The sequence below is a fragment of the Ambystoma mexicanum genome, chromosome 3q (genome assembly GCF_040938575.1).
Source record: "Ambystoma mexicanum isolate Mex_15411 chromosome 3q, UKY_AmexF1_1, whole genome shotgun sequence".
Taxonomy (NCBI): Eukaryota; Metazoa; Chordata; class Amphibia; order Caudata; family Ambystomatidae; genus Ambystoma; species Ambystoma mexicanum.
In genome coordinates, this window is record NC_090926.1 from 381,323,210 (window position 1) to 381,344,588 (window position 21,379).

At 45.4% G+C, this 21,379-nt stretch overlaps 1 protein-coding gene across 1 annotated transcript in view; it reads right to left on the reverse strand.

The window, feature by feature from the left end:
• Positions 1–296: 296 nt before the first annotated feature.
• The window catches only part of MYOZ3 (myozenin 3), a 99,441-nt gene continuing 78,358 nt past the window's right edge, over positions 297–21,379 (reverse strand). Inside the window, exon 6 of the mRNA XM_069654037.1 lies at positions 297–722. Within this exon, the coding sequence (XP_069510138.1) occupies positions 539–722 (184 nt within the window). The 3' untranslated portion in view covers positions 297–538. The remainder of the gene's footprint in view (positions 723–21,379) is intronic.

A 21,379-nucleotide genomic window follows, 5' to 3' on the forward strand; every position in this document is an offset into this window, starting at 1 on the left:
GGCCTCCATGGAAGTAAACGACCTACTCTGTCTCATATATGAGCATAGCATGATGGGCTATGACAGTAATGCTTCAAAACTATACACTCTTACGTTACACAGTCGGGAGATCAGCGGCACTTGTGCAACATCACGTTATGTCAAGCAGTGGTGTGCAAAACACGAGAGCAACAGATCCATGAAGTAAGCACCGGGCAATGTTGGATGTCAGTGGGTTTACCGGTCTTCGAGCAGGTGGTTCAGGTGCAAGAGTGGATAACGTGTTTGTGCTCTAAGGGGCACTGTGAGGGAGGGCAGCAAGTGAGTGAGATTTTAATAGTCATTTGAATACATTGTTTTTTTCCATTTGAATCCATTAAAAAAGCCTCTTTCAAGGAAGAAAGAAATCTAGTCCTGCTCTTGACAGAGTGATACTTCTGTTCCCTGTGCTCATGCTCGAGGCATTTGACTTCTATAGTAATAGTTGCTGCGGCCTGGTCACCCCAGGAGGCCACAGTGCCTAGAGTAGAGCCCAGAGATGGCGGCGTTGTGGGCACAGCTACAAGTCATCGGACTCTGGGATGTACTGCATCCTCCAGCCCCGAGGGGCCCTGTTGAAGCTGCGTCTCTTGCACATGAGTTCCAAACTTCCTGGCATCTCTGGCTGTGGTGGGGCTTCTTCGAACAGAGGCAAGGCCATCATCCTCTCACTGGGAGCGCACCCACCAAATGGAATTGCAGCCCTGAAACACAGAAGTGGAAATGGGCAACTTAATAAGGTGCATGACTGCTGTTTCCCATGTACCGAAATTAGAAGTTTAAAAAGACCTATGCAATCCTAACGGTCAACAGAGAAAGCTTTTCAAAAGAGCGTAGAATGATGGTCTTTGTTTTATGTTGGAGTGAAAAGGCTTAGTGTACCAGTATACTTTCAGATCGACCTGGGAGACTCTTCAACTGCTAAGGGTGGGGCTGCTAGACCATCGTGTACAGGGATGTTTTCTGATTGGGCTAGAATGCTCACAATGTTACAGCATTTATTTCTGATCAAACTGAATGTCTCGTGTTCCCAACCATTTCCCATGATCAACCTAGAAGGTTCACGCTGATGGAGGATGCTCTGCCCTAGAGCTACTAGAGACGCACTTCCCATAATGCTTTCTGGGCAATCTAGAAAGCAAATTGATTAGGCCCAGCTCAAAATGTCCACAAACCTTGTCTCATGCTGTAAGGGATAGATTGTTTCATAATGTTGTTTGAAAATAGATTATTTCTGAATTATAATTATGATAAGAAAGGGGTCCTCATTGCAATGCCCTACAAGATGTGGTGCTACGGATAGTTTGCCTAAACTACACAAAATACAAAGCGTTTTCAGACTGTGTCCATCATTTGTTTAATTTTTGTGCAGGAATTGGAATTCTCCAGCATTGGATCTTTCATGGATTCACATCCTATGAATATATTCCGTCGTCAGGCTGGGAAACCTGTGTAACTTTAATATAGTGGTTTTCCTATGGAATAACTGACCCCTTGAGTGTCCTATTGACATCTTTATGGGTGTTTTAGGCAGCACCAATAGGACGTCCAGTATATAGCCCTGCCCCCCTGGCCTCCCTTCAGATTTCAACCGTCTTCCAAACTGTTGGGATCAACTCGTGTTTGCTCCAGAGCATTTGTTCTTCTTTCTACGCAGACTTTGCTATTTCCAGTAGGCCCCGCCATGTCATCTGTGGGTCCAAAGAAATCCTTGTTTCGGCCATGCGCTACCTGTGGCCTCAAAAACGTGTATGATGGGACAGCCGTGCAGACTGCTTGTACTGCCTGTACCCCAATAACTCAGCCGACAAATGCTCCATCTGTCGGGGGTTCTCCCAGAAGACTCTAAGGTGCCGCAATCAGCGGTTGATTTGCTGGCTGAATGAGGGGGCCTATCCGGCTTCAGAGGTAGGCTCTTCCAGCGGGGGCAAGTTCTCCACCCCATCGGCCAAGCGGTCACTGTCGTGCCTGAGGGAGCGCTCGTCTGAGCCGACGCCCAAGAAACCGTGCTTGGAGGCCATGCCAGTGTCTGATTTGGTTGAAGGTGCTGAGTCTTTGGTGGCAAGGAAGGTAACGGTAGTGCAGCGTCCAGGGCGGACAAGCCGAAGGACTGAGTTACGCATGGAGAAGCAGTTGGACCCATCTCGCAAGGCCTCGACGTCTGACAAGGAGAAGTCCAGGTCTCATTTGGCCTCCTCGTCCAATAAGAAGTCGTCTTCCAAGGAGCGGCATCACTCTTCTTCGGGCCAGGAGTCCTCCAAACACTGTGTCAATCCTTGGTCCAAGAGGGTCTCTTCTCCGTCTAAGGTGGGGTCGGTGCCTAAGACTGTGCCAATGGCAGGTTCATTATAGTCTGTGCCAACAACGTCTTCCTCGGTGATGGAACCTCCAGAGACGACAGCGTTGACTTCTATGGACCTGTCGACGACACCGAAGATGCCGACCGGTTGATGACCCCGGGGGTAGCAGTCTAGTCAACGTCCTTGCTGATGATGGCTTTGTCGATGACCACCCCGTCTGCGACATCTAAGGCGACGATGGAAGTGCAGAAGTCCGGGGTGCAGCTGAGGGTCGATGTAGAGTCGCTGTCTTCTTGAGATGCGACGTGGCAGTTGGGGACAACGTTCACGTCCATTCTCCCGATGGATATTCTCAAACATGAGCCACCCTCGACCTATGAGTTTGATTCAGACCAGGAGGAGGAAGGGCATCCATTTCTAGATCCTTTGGTGTTGGGTCTGCAGCTGGTTCTCCCGTCTACGTCTTGCTGACCCGCCTCAATATCCTCTGGTCAATCCGCATTCTGTACTCTTGATGCAGGTACTGACGATGTTGCAGTCGCTTCTGGGACAGTTGGACGCCTGGCTCCCTGTGCCTCTGGCGCCGAGGGTTCCGGTGGTTGAGAACTTACCTACATTCCTCATCAGAAGGATGTATCGGCAGCCCCTCACAGTAGAGGGCCTCCTCTCGGGGGGTCTTCCCCGGTCCGGTCTCCTCCACAGTCTCCCAGAGGGTTCAGCCCACCTTAGAGGGATCAGGAAGAAGGAGAACTTGTGGAGTCTGAGGTGGAGAGCATTCCGCAGGGCACTCTTTCAAAAGTCTCGTCGTCGCCCCGATGGGCGGATACCTGCGACACTGATCCGGATCTGGATGCTCTGAGTAGCCGGATGATATTGGAGCCTTTCATGCGAAGATGGCAAAAGGCCTGTAACGAGTTTGGCCTCATCCCGGAGGAGGAGTGGAAAGACTGTTTGTTTTTTGTTTGAACATATGGGAAAGAGGCGTAGGGCAGTATTCTCGATTCCCATATTGGACCACGTGTGGTACATGAGAGAAGTTCAAGGCGTCGGAGTCCACGCCAAAATGCCTCACATTGTAGCCCACGCCGGATTCTGTGGTTTTGGCTGCTGAAAGTCGAAAGGCTTGGTCCCAGCACAAGTGTGCGACTCCCCCCAAAAATGAAGGCCGTAAGCGGGACGCTTTTCGCAAAAAGGTCCTCAAGGTAGGTGCTACTATGGTCAAAGCGGCCAACTCCTTGGCTATCATGGCGCGGAATGACCGTCGGATGTGGCACAGTTGGACCACCTGCCGCAGCAGCAATGGAAGGAGGCAATGGTTTTGGTTCGAGAGGGGGAGGAGGCGTTGAATCACAGTATCAGTATTGCGGTCGACCTGGCAGAATCTGGGTTTAAACAGATTAACAATGGAGTGGTGCTCAGGCAGCGGGCCTTGCTGCGCTGTACTTATTTCCGGCCAGAAGTTCAGCACAAGGTGGTGGACATGCCTTGCCAAGTGGAGCATCTTTTCGGGGAGAAGATTGACGCACTAAAGAACATGAAGGAGGACTCTGATACGGTGAGGTCCCTCACCGCCCTGCAGGGCAGACTGTCTTTTCGCCCTTTTGGCTCCTTTCGTGGGGTCTCGGGGAATGCCAGGTTTACAGGCTCCCGTGATATTTTTCCCCGGGCTTACAACGGTCCTTCCAGTCCACGCAGCAGAGCAAGGAATGTCAAGGACAGAGAAAGAGGTGATCCTCCTCCTCGAAAAGAGGCAGTCAGCCCAAGTCTCAACAATGACTGCCACAACGGAAGTCAACTAGGAGGGAGGTTGGGGCACCACGTCGACGATTGGTGTTTGATCACGAACGGACAGATGGGTGCTTGATGCAGTCCAATATGGCCACTCGCTGGAGTTCAGGCGTCCGCCACTTCCTATTCCTCCAGTCAAAACAGCTCAGCCACACCTGCAGATCTTGCGTCAGGAGGTGCATCTGATACTGCAAAAGGAGGCTATCGAGAAGGTTCCGGCATCAGAAAGAGGAATAGGGACATACTTCCGTTTTTTTGTCATAAAGAAGCTGGATGGAAAATGGCATCCCATTCTGGACATGTGGCTGCTCAACAAAGATGTAAAACACCAAAAGTTCAGGATGCTAACATTGCAAGATGTTATTTGCTCGGTTCAGCCTGGAGAAGTTCTGGTGTCCTTGGACCTCGAGGATGCATATTTTCACATCCCCACGCATCCTAAGCATTGCAGGTTTCTATGGTTCGTGGTCGGCAACAAACATTACCAGTTCCGGGTCCTTCCCTTTGGTCTCAAATCAGCTGCCAGGACTTTCACCAAGTGGCTAGCGCCGGTGGTGGCTTACCTCTGCAGGGAAGGACACCATGTGTATCCGTACCTGGATGCCTTGTTGGTCAGGGGGGCGACTCGTCGGCAGATGTCGCATTCACTCAATGCAGCTATGCTTCTGTTACAGCGTCTGGGCTTTGCAGTCAACTTCGGAAAGTCCTGTCTGACGCCCTGCAGGGAGTTGGTGTTTCTGGGGTCTCATTTCCAAACGGTGCTCAATCGGGTCAAACCGGGCAAGGAAACGGATAGAGAAGCTGCTTCCCCTGATGGGCTCATTTGTACCAGGAACTTCAGTCATGGTCCACGTGTACATGTCTCTTCTCGGCACCATGGCATCCTGCAACCCACTCGTCTTGAATTGTCATCTTTTCATGTGACCTGTACAGGAGTTTCTCGCTTCAGTGGTCACAGATCCGCCTCTACTGGTCCGACAGGGTGCTCATCTCCCCGTCTCTGGCAACCGCTCTGCGGTGGTGGACTCACTCCAGCAACCTCATAAAGGGCATGCCCCTGGTGGAACCAGATTTTCAGTATACGATCGTCACCAATGCCTCCCAGGTCGGTTGGGATGCTCACCTGGACCAGTTTCAGGTGAAAGGCCTGTGGTCCCCCAAGGAGATTTTGTTGAACATCGAAGTTCTGGAATTGAGGGAGGTTCACTGGGCGCTGAAATCATTTCTACCTTTCAGGGAGCCAAATCATTCAAGCAGATGCTCTCAGCAGGTAGTCCGCTCAGATGCACGAATGGCGGCTGAAGGAGGATCAGGTGGTGAGGATATTCAAAAAGTGGGAAGCTCCTCCTCTGTACTTGTTCGTCAGCCCCGAAAACTAGCAATGCTGTCTCTTTGCCAGCAGAGTGTCTCATCCGTACTAGAGGGGGGGGGGGGCGTTCTCGTTCCTGTGGACGGACCTGTTCGCCTACACCTTTCCTCCGTTTCCACTGCTCAGGAAGACGATTCAGATGATTCGTAGAGTTCCATGCAGGATCATCCTGGTGGCCCCATTCTGGCCCAGACAGACCTGGGTTTCGGACCTTCTTCACCTGGCGAGGGACGCTCCTGTTCACCTGGGTTTGGGGCCAAATCTTCTTTCACAGAACCAAGGGAGGCTGTGGCATCACAACCCGGGCTCACTCCACCTGGCAGCGTGGCTCCTGACCACTCTGAATTCCATAGTCTGAAGATTCCTCTGGAGTATCATCGCTTCTTGTCTGCAGCCAGGGCGCTGTCTACCAACGTGTCTTACGCCCGTCAGTGGAAAAGATTGCAGCCGTTGCGGGTCTCGCCTCCTCAACTCCTTACCTTCTCATGTCGGCAAAGGAGGGTCTGGCATTGTCATCTATCAAGGTACACTTGGCAGCCATTTCAAGGTTCACAAGGCAGTGCCACTCGATGCCTCTGTTCAGTGACATGTTGATTAAACATTTCTCCAAGGCCCTTTTCCGGACTTTTCCCCCCGAAGAAGTTGTTTTCTCTGGTTTGGGGTCTCAACTTGGTGCTTGCGGCCCCCATGAAACCACCATTTGAGCCTATGTCAACGGTTTCCATCAAGTTTCTCATATGGAAGGTTGTTTTTTTGGTGGCTATTACCTCTTCCAGGCGGGTTTCTGAACTGCCGGCTCTGGTCATTGACCCTCCATACCTGCGTTTCATGAAGGACAAGGTTCTCCTTTCTACGAACCCCCATTTTATTCCTAAGATTCCATCAGAATTTCACAAAAATGCTACGATGGCTTTGCTGACATTTTTCCCTAAAGCTTCCACTCCAGCAGAAAAGGCGTTGCATTCCTTGGATGTGAAGAGAGCTTCGAAGTTCTATCTGGACCGGACCAAGTCGTTCAGGACATCTATGCAACTCTGCAGCCTTCTGCCTCTCCAACAAGGGAAAGGCATTTCGAGGTTGGTGTCGTCTACCATTTCCTTTTGCCACAAAAAGGCCAACAAGCCTTTACAATCAACTCCCAGGGCTCGTTTTACGAGTTCCATTGCGTCGTTGGCAGGCCTTTAGGTGGGGATACCGCTCAGGGACATTTGCCAGGTAGCGACGTTGGCAGTACCGCACACGTTTACCAGACACTACTGCCTGACTCAACAACATGCTGAGGAGGTGCAGGTTGGCTGTGCTGTGCTTCAACGCCTGTTCCAGTAAGGTAAGCCCTGCAGCTTCCGGGGGTTGAATTTTGCTCAATCTTTTTGTTGTCTGAAAGTAATATCTGTCTGTTGTTGTGGCTTTGCAATTGCCTCTCGCATATGTCCTGTTTGCCTGTTATGCACCGCTAGTTATTCTTACTGCTACATAGTCTATTCACTGCATGTGAATCCGTGAAACATACAATGCTGAAGAAGGGAGTAGTTTCTTACCTGAAACTCCATTTCTCCAGCATTGGTATCTTGCATGGATTCACATGTGCCCTCCGGCCTCCCCCCTTCAAGCAAACATCCTCTTATGGTTTACCCTACAGTTGGAGAGGTTAAAATCTGAAGGGAAGCCGCGGGGACGGGCTATATACTGGACGTCCTATTAGTGCTGCCTAAAGCACACATAAAGATGACGATCGGACACTCAAGGTGTCTGTTTTTCCATAGGAAAACCACTATATTAAAGTTACCAAGGTTTCCCAGGCTGACGACGGGAAATATTCACAGCATGTGAATCCATGAAAGATGCCAACGCTGGAGAAATGGAGTAACAGGTAAGAAACTACTCACTTCTGCCATATCCCTCTTCCTGAGGTGGAGCACCCCCCATGGGCGCAAATGACTATGGTGTCAATTTGTATTTGCTTTGGGAAAAGGCACTGCAATGCAAAAGTGTTATCACCATGCTCGCTGATCGGTGTAGTGTAAAGACCATAGAAAAAGAAGATTGGCCCAGGTTAGAACAGTGGAGTTTTTACTTTCCTCCTGAATGAATACATGCCTTTGGTAAGATGGAAGCCTTTGGCTAGAGCATTCCAGTGCCTTGCTGCTAGCACTGTACATGATCAACCAAAAGCTTGTGAAAGTCTTCATTATTAATGCAAATCGTATATCTGGCAATTTGAAAATTAAACCCCTAAGAAACTGAAGAGCCTCAGCACAAATCCGTAAAATACGATTTCTAATAACTTTTTAAAAAATATATCTATGTTTTTATAAGCAAGTATTGACTATGCTGGTTCAGTACAAATCGTGCAGGTTCAACATCTAGCATTATTTTTATTTCCTTTAATGTTCCCGCCTAGCTGCCAGCACTATCCTCAGTGGCAATCTGAACAAAGAAACTGTGATGTGTAGCCCTGAGTATTGTCCTGCTTGCCATGTCTCCTTGAATGGCATGAATGAGGTAATCATAGTGTGAGATCTAAAAAAAATAAGTCGCCTGCATGGCATAAAATGAGAATAGAAACCTTGGTTATGTGATCGTTTTGACCATGCTAATAATGCTTTTAAAGACAGTATATAATTCCACTCCCTTAAACCAATACATATTCCTGTAACAAGAAGTGGACAATTACATTACATTTGTTACATTACATTAGTTAAGCGCACTATTGACCCTTAGGCATAAAGGCGCTGACAAACAAAAAGACATATAGCACAAAAGAGGGCAGGCTTAGAGATGAAAGATCATAAAACTCCTCAGCAGGTTATTCCACAATCCCCTATTTGGAAACATCCTTATGTTCCCAAGATCAGACAAATTAAATGTTTTTTACATTTAGTAGTGTCCAGTAACCCAGGCCCTTTTCATCTTGGGAGTAACCAAGTTAAATGATCACCATTCACCTTCCAACGCATAACATTGATGTTTTCCCAACATGGTCTACATCCTGGTATGGGCCCAATTGCTGCTGTTAAAACTTCAGAGATTGCAATAGTTTTATTTAGGGCTCAAGGCCCGATTACCTCATCTCATATTCTGAGCAGCAAACAAATAGGGGACTGGTTTGATGATGGTTTACGTGAATCCTACAAACAAAATGTGTCCTATATGGAGGACATAAAGGGGGCACCATTGTCTTAATCTCATCTCTCGCAAGTAGAGTTATGCAGAAGATGGTAAGATATTTATCATGTAGTATTTATTTGAGTTCTGTTAATCTATCAAGAGGGTTAAATATATGAACACTGACAAAATGAACTACCTCTAGCGTAAACATGAATAGTAGCTTCACATCCGCTGTTAGTCAAACAGGTCTTGCTGCCTGCGCCATGTAACACAACACAGCAGCAGAAAGCCTTGACGTTTTGAGAAACACCAAGAACCAGGGTGAGAACCTGCTGTACGCACTCTATCACAAGTACACCCTACATAAAAGTGATTAACAAAATGGGAAACCTAGCCAGAAAAAATATCTCCCTAAATTCTACATTAAAAGCATTGGCAAACCTGAAAAGAGTGCGATGAAACCGAGAACCCCAAAGGCAATGCTCCCTGCATACAGAATATGCTGTAAAATATACAGAAGAGGTGTCAAGAGTTTTTTTTTAAAAAAAAAAGGGTTATTACAAATGAGGCTTCAAATCGGTTATGGGCATTTTCCATGAAATCGGAAACCAAGCCACCTTGGAAAATTATCCAACAACATTGGAAAGATTGGACTTGTGACGTAATAGCTTCTAATATATACGATAGAGCCGTGTTCAGCAGCAGCATGTCTAGAACGACTCCCTCTCAACATTAGGCTCTCATGTAACAGCTGACTCAGTCCCCAAGGGGAGGGCTGGACTTCCCGAAACAAGCACTAATCGCCCTTCCACGAAGAAATCGTATGCCAGCCTCATTATCCTAACCACCTACATAATTATCACCAAGCACCCCACGTAACAAGATAAAACGGAGAGAAACAATGTGACCACTTCAGGAATATGTGGAAGATAATGATCCTCTCCATGTCTGCCAGTGAGGCTTAATAACAATGACGTAACCGAAGCCAAGGCAGCAGACCCTCGCATAGACCTCTTCTAGTCCATGGACGAAGGCCATCGGGCAGCTCTCAGTGGTCTTCCAACAGCATAGACCACTAAATCCTAATTCAGAGACTAAATGCTGAATGTAAATCTCATGGACCACCCTGGAAGGGATTACGTTCCTCAGAAACTTCACCCAGAAAAGTATGCAGCGGAGGGTCCCATAGAGTGTTATTTCTTTTATTTATTGGACATTTATAAGGTGCCTATACACAAGTGTTTCCAGGCACCTCCAGATAAGTTGTGGGGGGGACATGGGAAAGAAGTAGAACAAAAACGGTTATATTGGCCTTGTGGCAATCCTACTGTGCCTGTGCAAGACATGGTGGTAAGTGCAGGGGAGAGGGAGGAGTGGGGTGGCCAAAGGAGGGGTGTGATCAAGTGCTCGAGGAGGCAAGTGCCAGGGGGAACAGAGGGGGAAGGGATGAGTGCAGTGGACAAGGAGGACCAGGCTATGGCTAGCCCGGGGAGGTACCAGCAAAGGAAAGGGATCTACCTCCCACACTCTGCTTGGAGAAACGTTTGACCTGCAGAGAGTTGGAGGCAGATGACTGAAGGACTCTGGCAGGAAGAATTTAGGGAGGCAACACTGGATGCAGAGAGGTCTCTGGCCCCAGACAGCCTTGTGTATGATGCGATGGGCCTTGAATTTGTTCCTTGCGGTCACCAGGAGCCAGGAGAGAGATTTTAGGGCTGGCGAGATGTGGTCCCCAACCTTGAGGCCAAGTTTAAGTCTTGCAGTCCTATTCTGGATTAGTTGAAGGGAGTGAATGGAGGAAAGAGGCAGATTGAAGAAGAGGCTGTTGCAGGAGTCCAGCCTAGAGAGAACCAGGGCTGTAGACATTGAGCTTCTGGGGGAAGGTGAGGAAAGGTAGAATGTCTGTGAGGAAATGTAGCTAAAGGTTGGACTTCTTGGCAAGGTCCGTAATGTGTGGAGAGAAGGAGAGAGAGAAGTCAAAGATGATCCCAAGGTTTTTTGACACATAAGTGGGTGAGGGGAGGTGACCCAGGATCTCTGTCTTACTGGCATTACAGCAGAGATAATTGGCATTGCACCATTCCTGAATAGCAGTCAGGCAGTCCGGTATGAGGGAGGCAGGGGAGGAGGTAGAGGATGGCAGCTTGAAGGAGAGTTGTGTGTCCTGTCTGTGTAACACTAGAAATGAAGGGGAGGAGGTGGAGATCGGGTGGGCCAGAGGGGCCAAATAGATTTTGAAAAGCCATGTTCATGTTTCCTAGAACTCCTCGCCTTCCACCTCCTTTTTAAAGATCTACTTCTGTGCACTGGCTCACCCTTTTAAACTACACCAGTGGACATTTCCGATGTACATATAGGGGACACAAATCCACATTCGCCTAGTCAAAGTGTGGGAAGGGAAGAATCGGGCCAACCTCTCTGACTGTTGAGAAACTGTTGGATTCGGGAGTTTCATCTGCCTCGATAGTTCCAAATAAGAGATTATCTTACTGGGTGTCACCCAGGAGCTCAGAACCCCCCCTCCCCCCTCAACAGTTTGTACTCTTCACACTAAAGGAACACATATGGGAGTGATATTTGATTTGAATCTTAACATTGATGCTGCTGATCAATTCAAAGGCAAGTATTTTCAACTCTCCCTTGTTTAAAAACATCCTGCCTTACCCACAGATGAGCTACCAGTGGAGCAAACCAGATCCCTCATAATGGCATGGCTGGTCTACTGCAGTTATGTGTGTACTGGCCTCCTAAGCAAACTGGTGGACAAGTAAAAAAGTTGTGAATGATGCAGCGAGATGGGGCCTTAAATCTGAATACAAGACAACATCAAACCCACGCCATTGGCTTCCTGTGACTTTGAGGATTCAGTTCAAAGTCCTTTGCCAAAGCATTCTGCAATTACAATAGAAGCATATTCTTTTATAGAACTTCATCCTGGAATCCTCTTGCTAGTAATCACTAATTATAGATGTTATTACCCGATTAAATAATACTCAATTGATTGTCCTTGGAATGTTTAAGGGCTGAACCGCCCATGCCAGCATTTGTACTTGCAAAGTTCCGGCTGACCCTGAATATGATGCAGCTTCTTAAGAGGTGAGATATCCCACGGTAGTTTGAGAAACGAGCCCCTGCTACCTGCCTTCACAAAACCTGTGTTCAGCCACGACGCAAAAGATCAGCCAACAAAGGTTCTGATGGAAACTCTTTAAGATACAGGGACAGAAGATGTTGTGGCTAGTAGTAGCCCTACGAATTGTGTTGGAGTAAAGCTCATGGGGGTGTTAGAAGAAAGCTGGTGTTGATCACCCAAGGGGAGCACAGATACACTAGAGGAAGTGACACCAATTGATACATTTAGGGTACTCCACATGAAGCAGGCTGTACCAATGTCATTGCTATATTAGATCAGGATAGAAGCAGTCTGAAAAGACCCTGGGTTCTGGTATATAGACACGCTGGACACCATAGGTGTCTTTATTCCAGTTCAGCTGTACACTTATAATCCCTACGTGTAGCTCACACAACCATTGGCCTATCCACACACCAGCTAGCTCCCATCCAACCGCCACTCAACAGTTCACTCAATCCATCCACAACCAGCATGCCGAACCAAACATTACATGCACACGTTCTAATGTCGGAATGTCCTGGCAGGCACATTAGTACACAGTCTTATACGTTGCACCGCATATAACCCTAACAGTAGTGGGCGTGGGATTGTGGATAAAGCCCTGTGAAAGCAGCAGGGACCTTGCCGCCGCCATCCCTGCTGTTCAAAGATGGGGAAACCATTAGATGTAGGGACAGCAGGGCTAAGAAGCGTAACCTTATTCTCCCTTTGAAGTCAAAAAGTTCCCCCTCATACCTAAGAGAAAATGCTGTGCAAGACATCTGTTAAACAGGTCGCGAAGCTCAAACTAGATCATCCATGGATTTTCTAAAATGCCACAATGTGCAGTTTGGCTTAAGGACCGCTGCAATCATGGCAGAGACTGATGTGAGAAGGAACACTGTGTGAGTTTCCCTCAGAGATGCCATTAGAAATGTAAACCATTAGCGGAAAAACACTGCAGTCATAAGAGTAGAAGACTATGAAGTGGGCGAGGCTGGACGGGTCAAGGAGATGGTCAGTGGTAAATGGATATGCTATTCTCTCAGGAATTATGGTGGGTGACTCTTGCCGCACTGGATCCAGTAACAATGTAGTATATGACACATCCACTAATTAGCTGAAAATGATTTAGCTGTTAATTCACATCAAAAGAGATGTGGTGAACGCATCCTAGAACCACTGCTTATAATGTAAATCCAACATTCCCTAAGCAGAAGTACTGGTAAGATTAAGGAACTAAATCAAGTTCTTGAATATCAGGCTTTCCAGCCAAAGATTCTGGGACATCAAGAAAAATAGATCTGCTCTATCAGAAAAGTGGAACTATGCATGGTGAGAATATGGCTGGCATGAAAAGATTAGTGTGACGGTGTCAATAGTGAAACTCACCACATTAGAGAGGGTGTGCAAACTCAAGTAAATAAAACATCACTGTTCAGTCATTACAATCCAACTTGCATATTATTGATATTTCAGAAGTTGCTGAAAAGTAGGCAAAGCAGGAACAATTTATTGAAACTTTGGTGAAAGATACACTTGTTGCATGAACAAATCTATTGTCTGAGCGCATTGTATTTGTTTTACATCAATGGACGTCAGTAAATATCCTTAGATAGTAATTGCACGCCTTTAAGACGCTCATTAGGAAAGGGGCCCTGGCCAATGCCAGCGACAAGAGTAAAGTTAAAGTAGATGGCAATTATGGGCTTCAACCTTTCCCAGATAGGTTTTCTAAGACTGCCAAAAGACATTAAATGTTTGATTCCAGCATCTATGTAAGCCATCACTCTTGCAAATGTATTTAATCTGGGCTATTTATAAGCTATTTATAAGTTCTAGCACAGTGCTCCTTCGAGGTTGCTTGGCAGGTTCAGGTACCTAATGCATTTTTGACACAGCATGCATAGCTATAAAGTGAATTAATTATGTGGAGGAATTCAGAACCAGAATCAAAATGGAATTAACATGCAATACTTGAAACCCAATTGGTTACGGACTCACTTCTGAAAAGATTTAAATGTCAATGGACACATTTAAAGCATCTACGAAACATGGTGCTCACTTGGCTTGAAGGGGAAAACCAGATGTGAAATATTTGAAAAAACATATACCACACAAGCACCATCTAACCCCCCACAAACATCCTATATGTACAGGCTAGATAGTGCCGGCTTGGCATATAGCCACCTGCTAGGATGTACGTTGAATACCATACTCTATATGGGGGAGTTTTAATGTCCTTGTATAGGCTACTGATCAATCCAAAATCAGGTAACATAAGCAACAATATTGCGTATTAAGTTCACTTATGAAAGATGTTATTCTCATTCACTCAAGCCATGAACAGCGAAAGGAAGTTATACTTTTTGTAGCTAGGAGCATCAAAGCAGTGCGAGACACTGTTACTTTTTAATATCTGGAACTATTGCTTGGGACACTGGAATACGACCAGTTGCTTTAATGGATCAGACTGTGATGAATATTACAATGGCAATGAATGGTCTATCAACATGAAGATATGACATTGGAGGATTGATGCTGGTCTTTTGTTTTAGATTCCAGAGGTTACGGATGAGCTGCAGCGATTCATAAAGAATTATTTGTCTTCAATTCTGGTGCTGAAGAAATGGTTTGAGAATCTTTGAAAGCCCCTCTCTGAACACATACTTGCTATAGAGTCTGGTAAATGTTATATTCAAGGGAAACTTAAACAAACCTGTTGGGGAAGTGAATGGTATCCCAGGAAAAAGCTATAAGGGTACATTATGAAAGAGAGATTCTGAAATGTAATCATTTGAAATATAGAATTAGATGAACATTATTGGAACCAGACATTAATCCATCTACATTCCCACCTCCCCCAAAGCTATGGAAAGAGGAATAAGGGAGGAAGGTTTTTGGTTTGGCAAATAATAATGCAGCAATCTGAATCCTAGGTGTGATGAATTCTGTGGAGTCATCACAGCTCGCCTGAGATCGCCTCCGATGTAGCCAGGGGATGGCAGCCGCTACCTGACGCTGACCCTGGACGTGGTATTATGAGGGAGGATCACATGGGAGGAGATGGCTGTCTGGGAGATGTGGTGACCGCATCATGGGAGACATGGTATTCTTCCCTTCCAAATGAAGAAGGCTCTATAATTCCTACATTCCTGGTGTTGTCGATATGCAAATCCCTCTAGTTACAAAACCCTAATATCCCTTACTACCATACATTCTAAAAAGAATACCAATCACACCTAACATGTACATAAAAGAGACACTTTTGTCATCCTTGAAACAGTTGTGTAAAAGAGACACTTTATGATGGCCTTGAGAATTGGTTGTATGGAAGAAACATGTCTGCCATCCTTAAGTAAACATTTTTTGAAAAAAACACTTTTTCCAACCTTCCTGAAATAATCCAGGGGAAAGGAACTACCCTCTGGATACAAGGATGTATCCTTGGAAGAAACTATTTTTTGTTGGATTTGTCCATTTACTTTACACTTTTTGTTGAATCTAGATCAGAGCCATTTTTTCTTACACTTCTTAGTTGCTCATTTCTGGTGTGAGGGGTATATTTTAGGCACAAGAACAGTTTACATAATTTTGACAAGACACAGTCTGATCTTTAGCTTTAGTTTCCTAGGTAGAGTAACTCTCTTTAGGATAGGGACAGTGAGACCTCTATCCAACCCTTTTCTTTTAATAAAGATGTCTGATGTTGAAAACATCACCCACTTTTTGCCCGCCTTTCATTTCTGACTCTTCACAAAGGTAATTGAATGAATGTATCCTGTCACAGTAAGTAAACAATGTGATGTAGAAGAGATTAAGAACATCTTCTTCCGGTTCCGGAAGCACCTCAAAATTTTTCTCTTTGCTTCTGCTTTTTTTCCTCCCCTTCTCCTCTGCTGACCTCCTGGCTGTAACTGGAACTGCACGATCCTGGGCCCTTGTCCTCCCCCCGCCAGCGTCTCACACCTGCACTACCCACCAGGCAACACCCGCACTTGGGGACTGTTTCTGTATCCCTACAGTCCCCTTACCTGCCCTTGACACTTGCTGGCCGTTACTTACTTATTATCTTATACCATTGTACTGCACTGTCCCTGCCGCCTTCCCACGCACTTGCACAATCTGAATGACACCTGGCCTAGTAGGATCGTTTGTCCGTCCTCCCTTTGTTCCCCCTCCCTTGCCTCGTCGCGCCTTGAAACACCTGTGTATAGGCTTGTTACAAATGCCGTATCACATCATATCATGAATGTAAGTTTTATACAAAGAGGATCTTAACACTCTGCATGGGAAAGCTGCAATACCTGTTTAAGCAAAACAGTTGATAGCTGGACTGATAGCCTTGAAATGGAAGAAGCAGACCTTGCTAGTGCATATTTGCTGCAAGGATTTTTGAGTCGAAATATGTAAAATGTGTAGTTCTGAATTGGCAGTGATTTTAGTAATGTTGTTTAATAGAATTGTAAGGAATAAGACTGCCTACTCTTCAGACTTTAAAGCAAGGCCAAATCATGATTATTGTCTTTATTAGGCCCATTACATTTTTTTAATTTAGTAAAACAAATGTATGCAAGTTCTTGACGGTATGCAGAGTTAATAACCAAAAATAAATAACAACACACCTTTTTGTAAAAGTATATATGGGGGTGGGGTAAGGGATTAAAACAGGTGGGGGGATGGGGTAATGTTGAAACAGGGGGTTGGTGGGACCCGCCCAAATTAAAAAAGAGAACAATAATTAGATTTTTTTTCGTTATTAAAGTGTCATTGAAAAAGTATGTCGTTGTTTTTGTTGTTGTTATAAACACATGGATCCGTTGTTGACAAATGTGTCACTGGTAATCCTTGTATTGATTGGTTGTCCTTAAATAGTTTTGGGGGGTACTTATCACCTAACACATTATAGTGGAAACAACTCATTATACTTAGAGTATGAAGATTCTGGCTGTAATTCATTTATTAGAAGAGAAGGCTTTTGATCTGATGAATTGGGGATTTTGTGCTGGCAAGTAATGGAAAAAATGTAATTCCTTTTCCAGTTCACCAGGTCTATTAATCGTCTCTATAGTGGTTCAATGCCAGAGCTAATGATTAATTGTGAGTCAGTAGGGTACGTCTGACTAGAACAAGGAGCCAGGCAGAGCTGTCCCCTTTCACTGCTACCCGTTGCTATATTTCTGCAACCCTGTCATTAGCAATTAGAGATAACACTGCGTTGAAACATTTTGTACCAATAGAAGCCCCAAAGAAACCCTTGAGGTGGCTAATGTTGTTCTCTTTCATGAGGCAAAGTTAAACAACATTTAAAGGATATTGCATCTTAAATGTTTTCATCTTTATAAGGTTATTGCTGTGAAAACGGGGGTGAAATTGACCAAATCAGATTGTGATTCCCTCTTATTAGAATTAGGATTAATGCTATTAACAAACCTAAAAGGTATTGATCTCGGTATTAGGGTATCGGATAGTTTTGAAGATCTTTAGCTACCAAATGTTACTCTAATATTACATATTATTTAAAGTGAATGTCCTCGTAGAGCAGGACATCCCCCCCTTGACAATGGGCGAAAGAATTCATTTTATTAAAATGGTGGCTCGCCAACAATGTTTTTCGGTTAATTACCCTGTTGCCTAAATGGCCCTTTTGGGGGAAAATTGATAGCCATATTGATGTAAAGTTACTGTTTGTATCAGTTGTATGGCTAAATATTTCCAGGGAGTGATTCCAAGGGTTTCTGCTTTCCTGCCTCACAATGTTTTCTGCAACATACCTTTTAGTCATGTCCTAAGAGTCACCTTATTGCAAGCCACAGGGAAGGAACTTGGGAGCATCAAAAACAATGCTATTGCACGGAATATTTCCACTGCGTCTTTGGGAGTCAAAAAAGGTAAAGGTTTAATGAATGCCCATTCCCCTGATTTGTGTGTCCTCTCTTGAAAGAAGGGCACTGATGTGTGAACATGGAAAACGTCATTATCCTCGACTTAAAATGAACAGTGTTGAAAGACGAGCTGTAGTGTGCATGAACATTAATGTAAGTCATGAGGAAATGTGTGCTACCTCGGAGAACTTGAGATGAGGAGTATATCAAAAGTTGGTAGAGAATTGGTTCGTGGGGGAAAGAGTGAGGTGGAATTTTGCTATTGTTATTTACATGCTTTCGTCAAAAAAAGGACATTATATTGTACAGATCCTGATAGAAGTGATATTTGATTAATGTATGTGATTATTACATTTTTCTCACTAGAAATTGTAAATAAGGACTAGGCTCTGTTGAATGAGTGGTCTCTAACTACAGAAAAAGACAAACAGCTGGTACCCCCTTTAATCCACTTTTACTCTGACAACCGTGGTCCCCTCTCTCGACCCCCCTCTGATGATCCCACCATTCCCACACACTAATCTCATTCATAGCGATTTATTTAACTAGTATAACTTGCACCCTTTGGGTTCTCGTGAGACTTATTTGTACAAGTGCGATCCATCCATCCTTTCTCTAGAAATGTTCTAATTCCTGCCATTTGTTCCTATCCTTTTCTTTATAACCGCTTTGCATATGTAAAGTTTTATATGTAAAAGTGCAGTGAACTGGCTGCAGGGAAATACGAGGGCGATATACAAAACCTCATACATTGTCTGCATAATCAGTGAAGGTTCTATTGTCTTAAACCTACAGTATTTATACACCAGCATCATTTGAGCAATTTGCTACTAGAAAAGGGCGACTGTAAACTCCTAAAAAACCGAGGCCTAACTATGATGTTGAAAGTGTGCATTCCCGTGCAATGGGAGAGGTATCGTTTTACTGAAACACATCTGTTACTTTAAAACAATCTGAGATAACTCCACTGTCTGATACCAACAGGAAGTAGACCTACACGCAGTCCTCCCAACCTGCAAACGTGTCATTTAATGAGTTGCTCTTTCCCAAAGCAGCCCGGTGGTTTTGTTGTGTAATCGTAGGGCTTGAACTGCTATCTTGTATGGCAGCCTCCAAAATGTCCCCTATGATCTGTGCATCATGAAGAGTAGATCTTCTGTCTCCAACTTGTTTAGTCTGTTCTACCTAAAGGACATATCTATGTGTGTTCTCCAATCCCCATGAGTGGTGTGATTTGTGCGGGGTGCAGCAAGTCTCAACATCTTTTGAGGGAGAGGCGCCCTGGAGGTCATGTTTAGAAAGTGGGTCACACATGGGGCCTTCATGATCACCCAATGCCTCTCCAAGTGCCTACATGCCCACTATGAGTTGTATATTTCATGTGTGTGCACTCTGGCCTCAGTAACCCTCCGCAAACATAAGCTGTCTCTCTGCTCCCAACTCGCCCGAGAAACATTAAGGGGAAAAAAAAGTTAAGCAAAGTCTTGATGTAAGTTACTTGTGCTGGGAATCAAAAGAACATCTCCTCCAAGGGGTGTGAGGGGAGTAAAGGTCCAAGCATAGCAAGCAAACCGGTACCTGCATCTCACCAGCAACTTTTTCAGTCTTATCTGGTGTAAACTTGGATTAACAACGCACACTCACACACTTTCTGAGATTAGGAAGCTGAACATGTTCTTGTTTTCTTTCATCCCTTGCCTCATTTATTAGGCCTCCCTTTGGCTGATTGCATCCACCATCTTTCACCCCATTGTTGAAGATATTTGGTTTCACAAAGATATGTTAATCATTGGCAGACATGAACCATCTACAAGCAGAGCAGTTAAGTATTTGGCACCATCATGGGTGGTATATTGGTATGGATAGGGTAGGCTTCTGTGCACTGCCTGTCAATGATTGTTAAACATTCTGCTGTCCCAGGTGAGAGGTTTGACAGCTTCTTGCTTGAGTGCCCCTTAGCCCTCAGCGCACTGGATTGAGCGTTATTGTAGAGTGCTGCCTTGTACCTGAAATGCCCTATATTTAGAGGCCACTGGATTTGAGGAATTGGTCTGTTTATGCCCTAAGAAATCTGAGCGAGGGTTTTGCTGTCTTGGACAGGAGGTCTAGACACAGCGAGGGGTATCTCAGCCATCCCAGGCTCTTAACATCTGTGTAACCAGCTGGGTAGTTTTGTTTGCGACATAAAAGTGACATCTGTTAAAATGGTTTGGAAAGTCCCAAATTATACAGAGGTTCTAGGGCGAGTTCAACCTGGACTCAATAACAGAAATCAACAAAGTGAAAGGCAAAACCCAGCTTTATTATCATCAAAATAAATCGGGGAAAGCATACAAGCATTGCATTCTTGCGGTTCTGGCTAGTCACATAAAAAAACAATGGTTTATATACTCAACAATTCTCATAACTGACATCATACTGTAATCTTATTTATCCAAAACCTATGGGGATTGGCTAAATAGTGGCGATTACACATGGAGGGGATGGCACGGATGGAGTCAATGGTATTTATCCATATGTCGCTATGTATGTCAGTACCGTCCTGTTCTTGTGCCTTGTATCAGACGCCTCTACAGATAACCACCGTATCACACCACTACGCTTACTCTCTACTATTCATCCATCATTCAACTAGTACACAGCTGTTCATTTTAACATGTTTTTATTGGCATTTATATAAGTACAATCATGCATTTTGATTTTCCATATCCAATTCACATCATGCACTTACATCAATGTATTTAATAATAACAGTTAACAACAAACAAACTTCCTACACGTGTCTTACTGTGCACCAGTATTATCATTTATAGCGAGCATGTCATGGTCTGGGGCCCAGCTTTTCCTTCCCACCCTGAGGTTTCAGGATGGTCATTGTTTAATTGGGTGTATTAGGGTGACCGCCCAGTCAAAACTGAGCGTCCCTTGCCTTTGACTGATAGGTTCAGGGGGGTTTGTCGTCGGGTGGGTGGAACATGTCCCAAACCAGCGCCTTCCAGGCTGCACACATATCATTACTGTCGGGCTGCGATCTGCTAGCCCCTTCCATTCACCTCTTGGTCTCTGCCTCAGCCCAAAGTTCAAACTCCCTGCGCCATTTTACATATTGTGGCCTCCAAGCAGATTTCCAGGCCATGGCGATAGTTCTCTTGGCCAATATGCAAGCCATGTCCATAAATTAGACCACATGTTTATATTTGCTGATTTTGAAGTATGCTCCAAGCAAGCATTCCTTCGGTGACCACTCATATCTTGCTATCCCCGCCTCCCTGCAGGCCTGTTCTATGCGCACCCAAAACCCATGCACACGCACACCCCCCCAGAACATGTGTCTTAGATCTGCTTCCCCGCCCTGCACCAGGGGCATTGTGGATTCACATCTTTATTGAACGTAGCTATCCTGTGCGGGGTTGTATATGTGCGGTATAGCCCGTTCAGTTGTATCAGCTTGACACAATGGTTTCTCAATACTTCTTTGGGGTACCCCAGTATCCTCTCCCATTCCTTCTCCATTATATCTGTGCCCAAGTCGTTTTCCCATTGCTCTTTCAGTGCTATACCCTCGGGGTTGGGTGTATCTATTAGCATGCTATACAGCCTGGATACCGGCCGCCAGCCATCGCTCAAGTTATACATCAGGGTCAACAATGGGTCCTCTGGTGGTTCCTCCGGCCAACCCTCCCACTTTTCTCTGGCCACCTTTCGGACTCTTTGGTACCAAAGAAACTGCCCGCCTGGCGCCTCCTACTTTTCCTGCATTGAGTCAAACTCCCTGAAGACCCCGTCTTCATATACATCG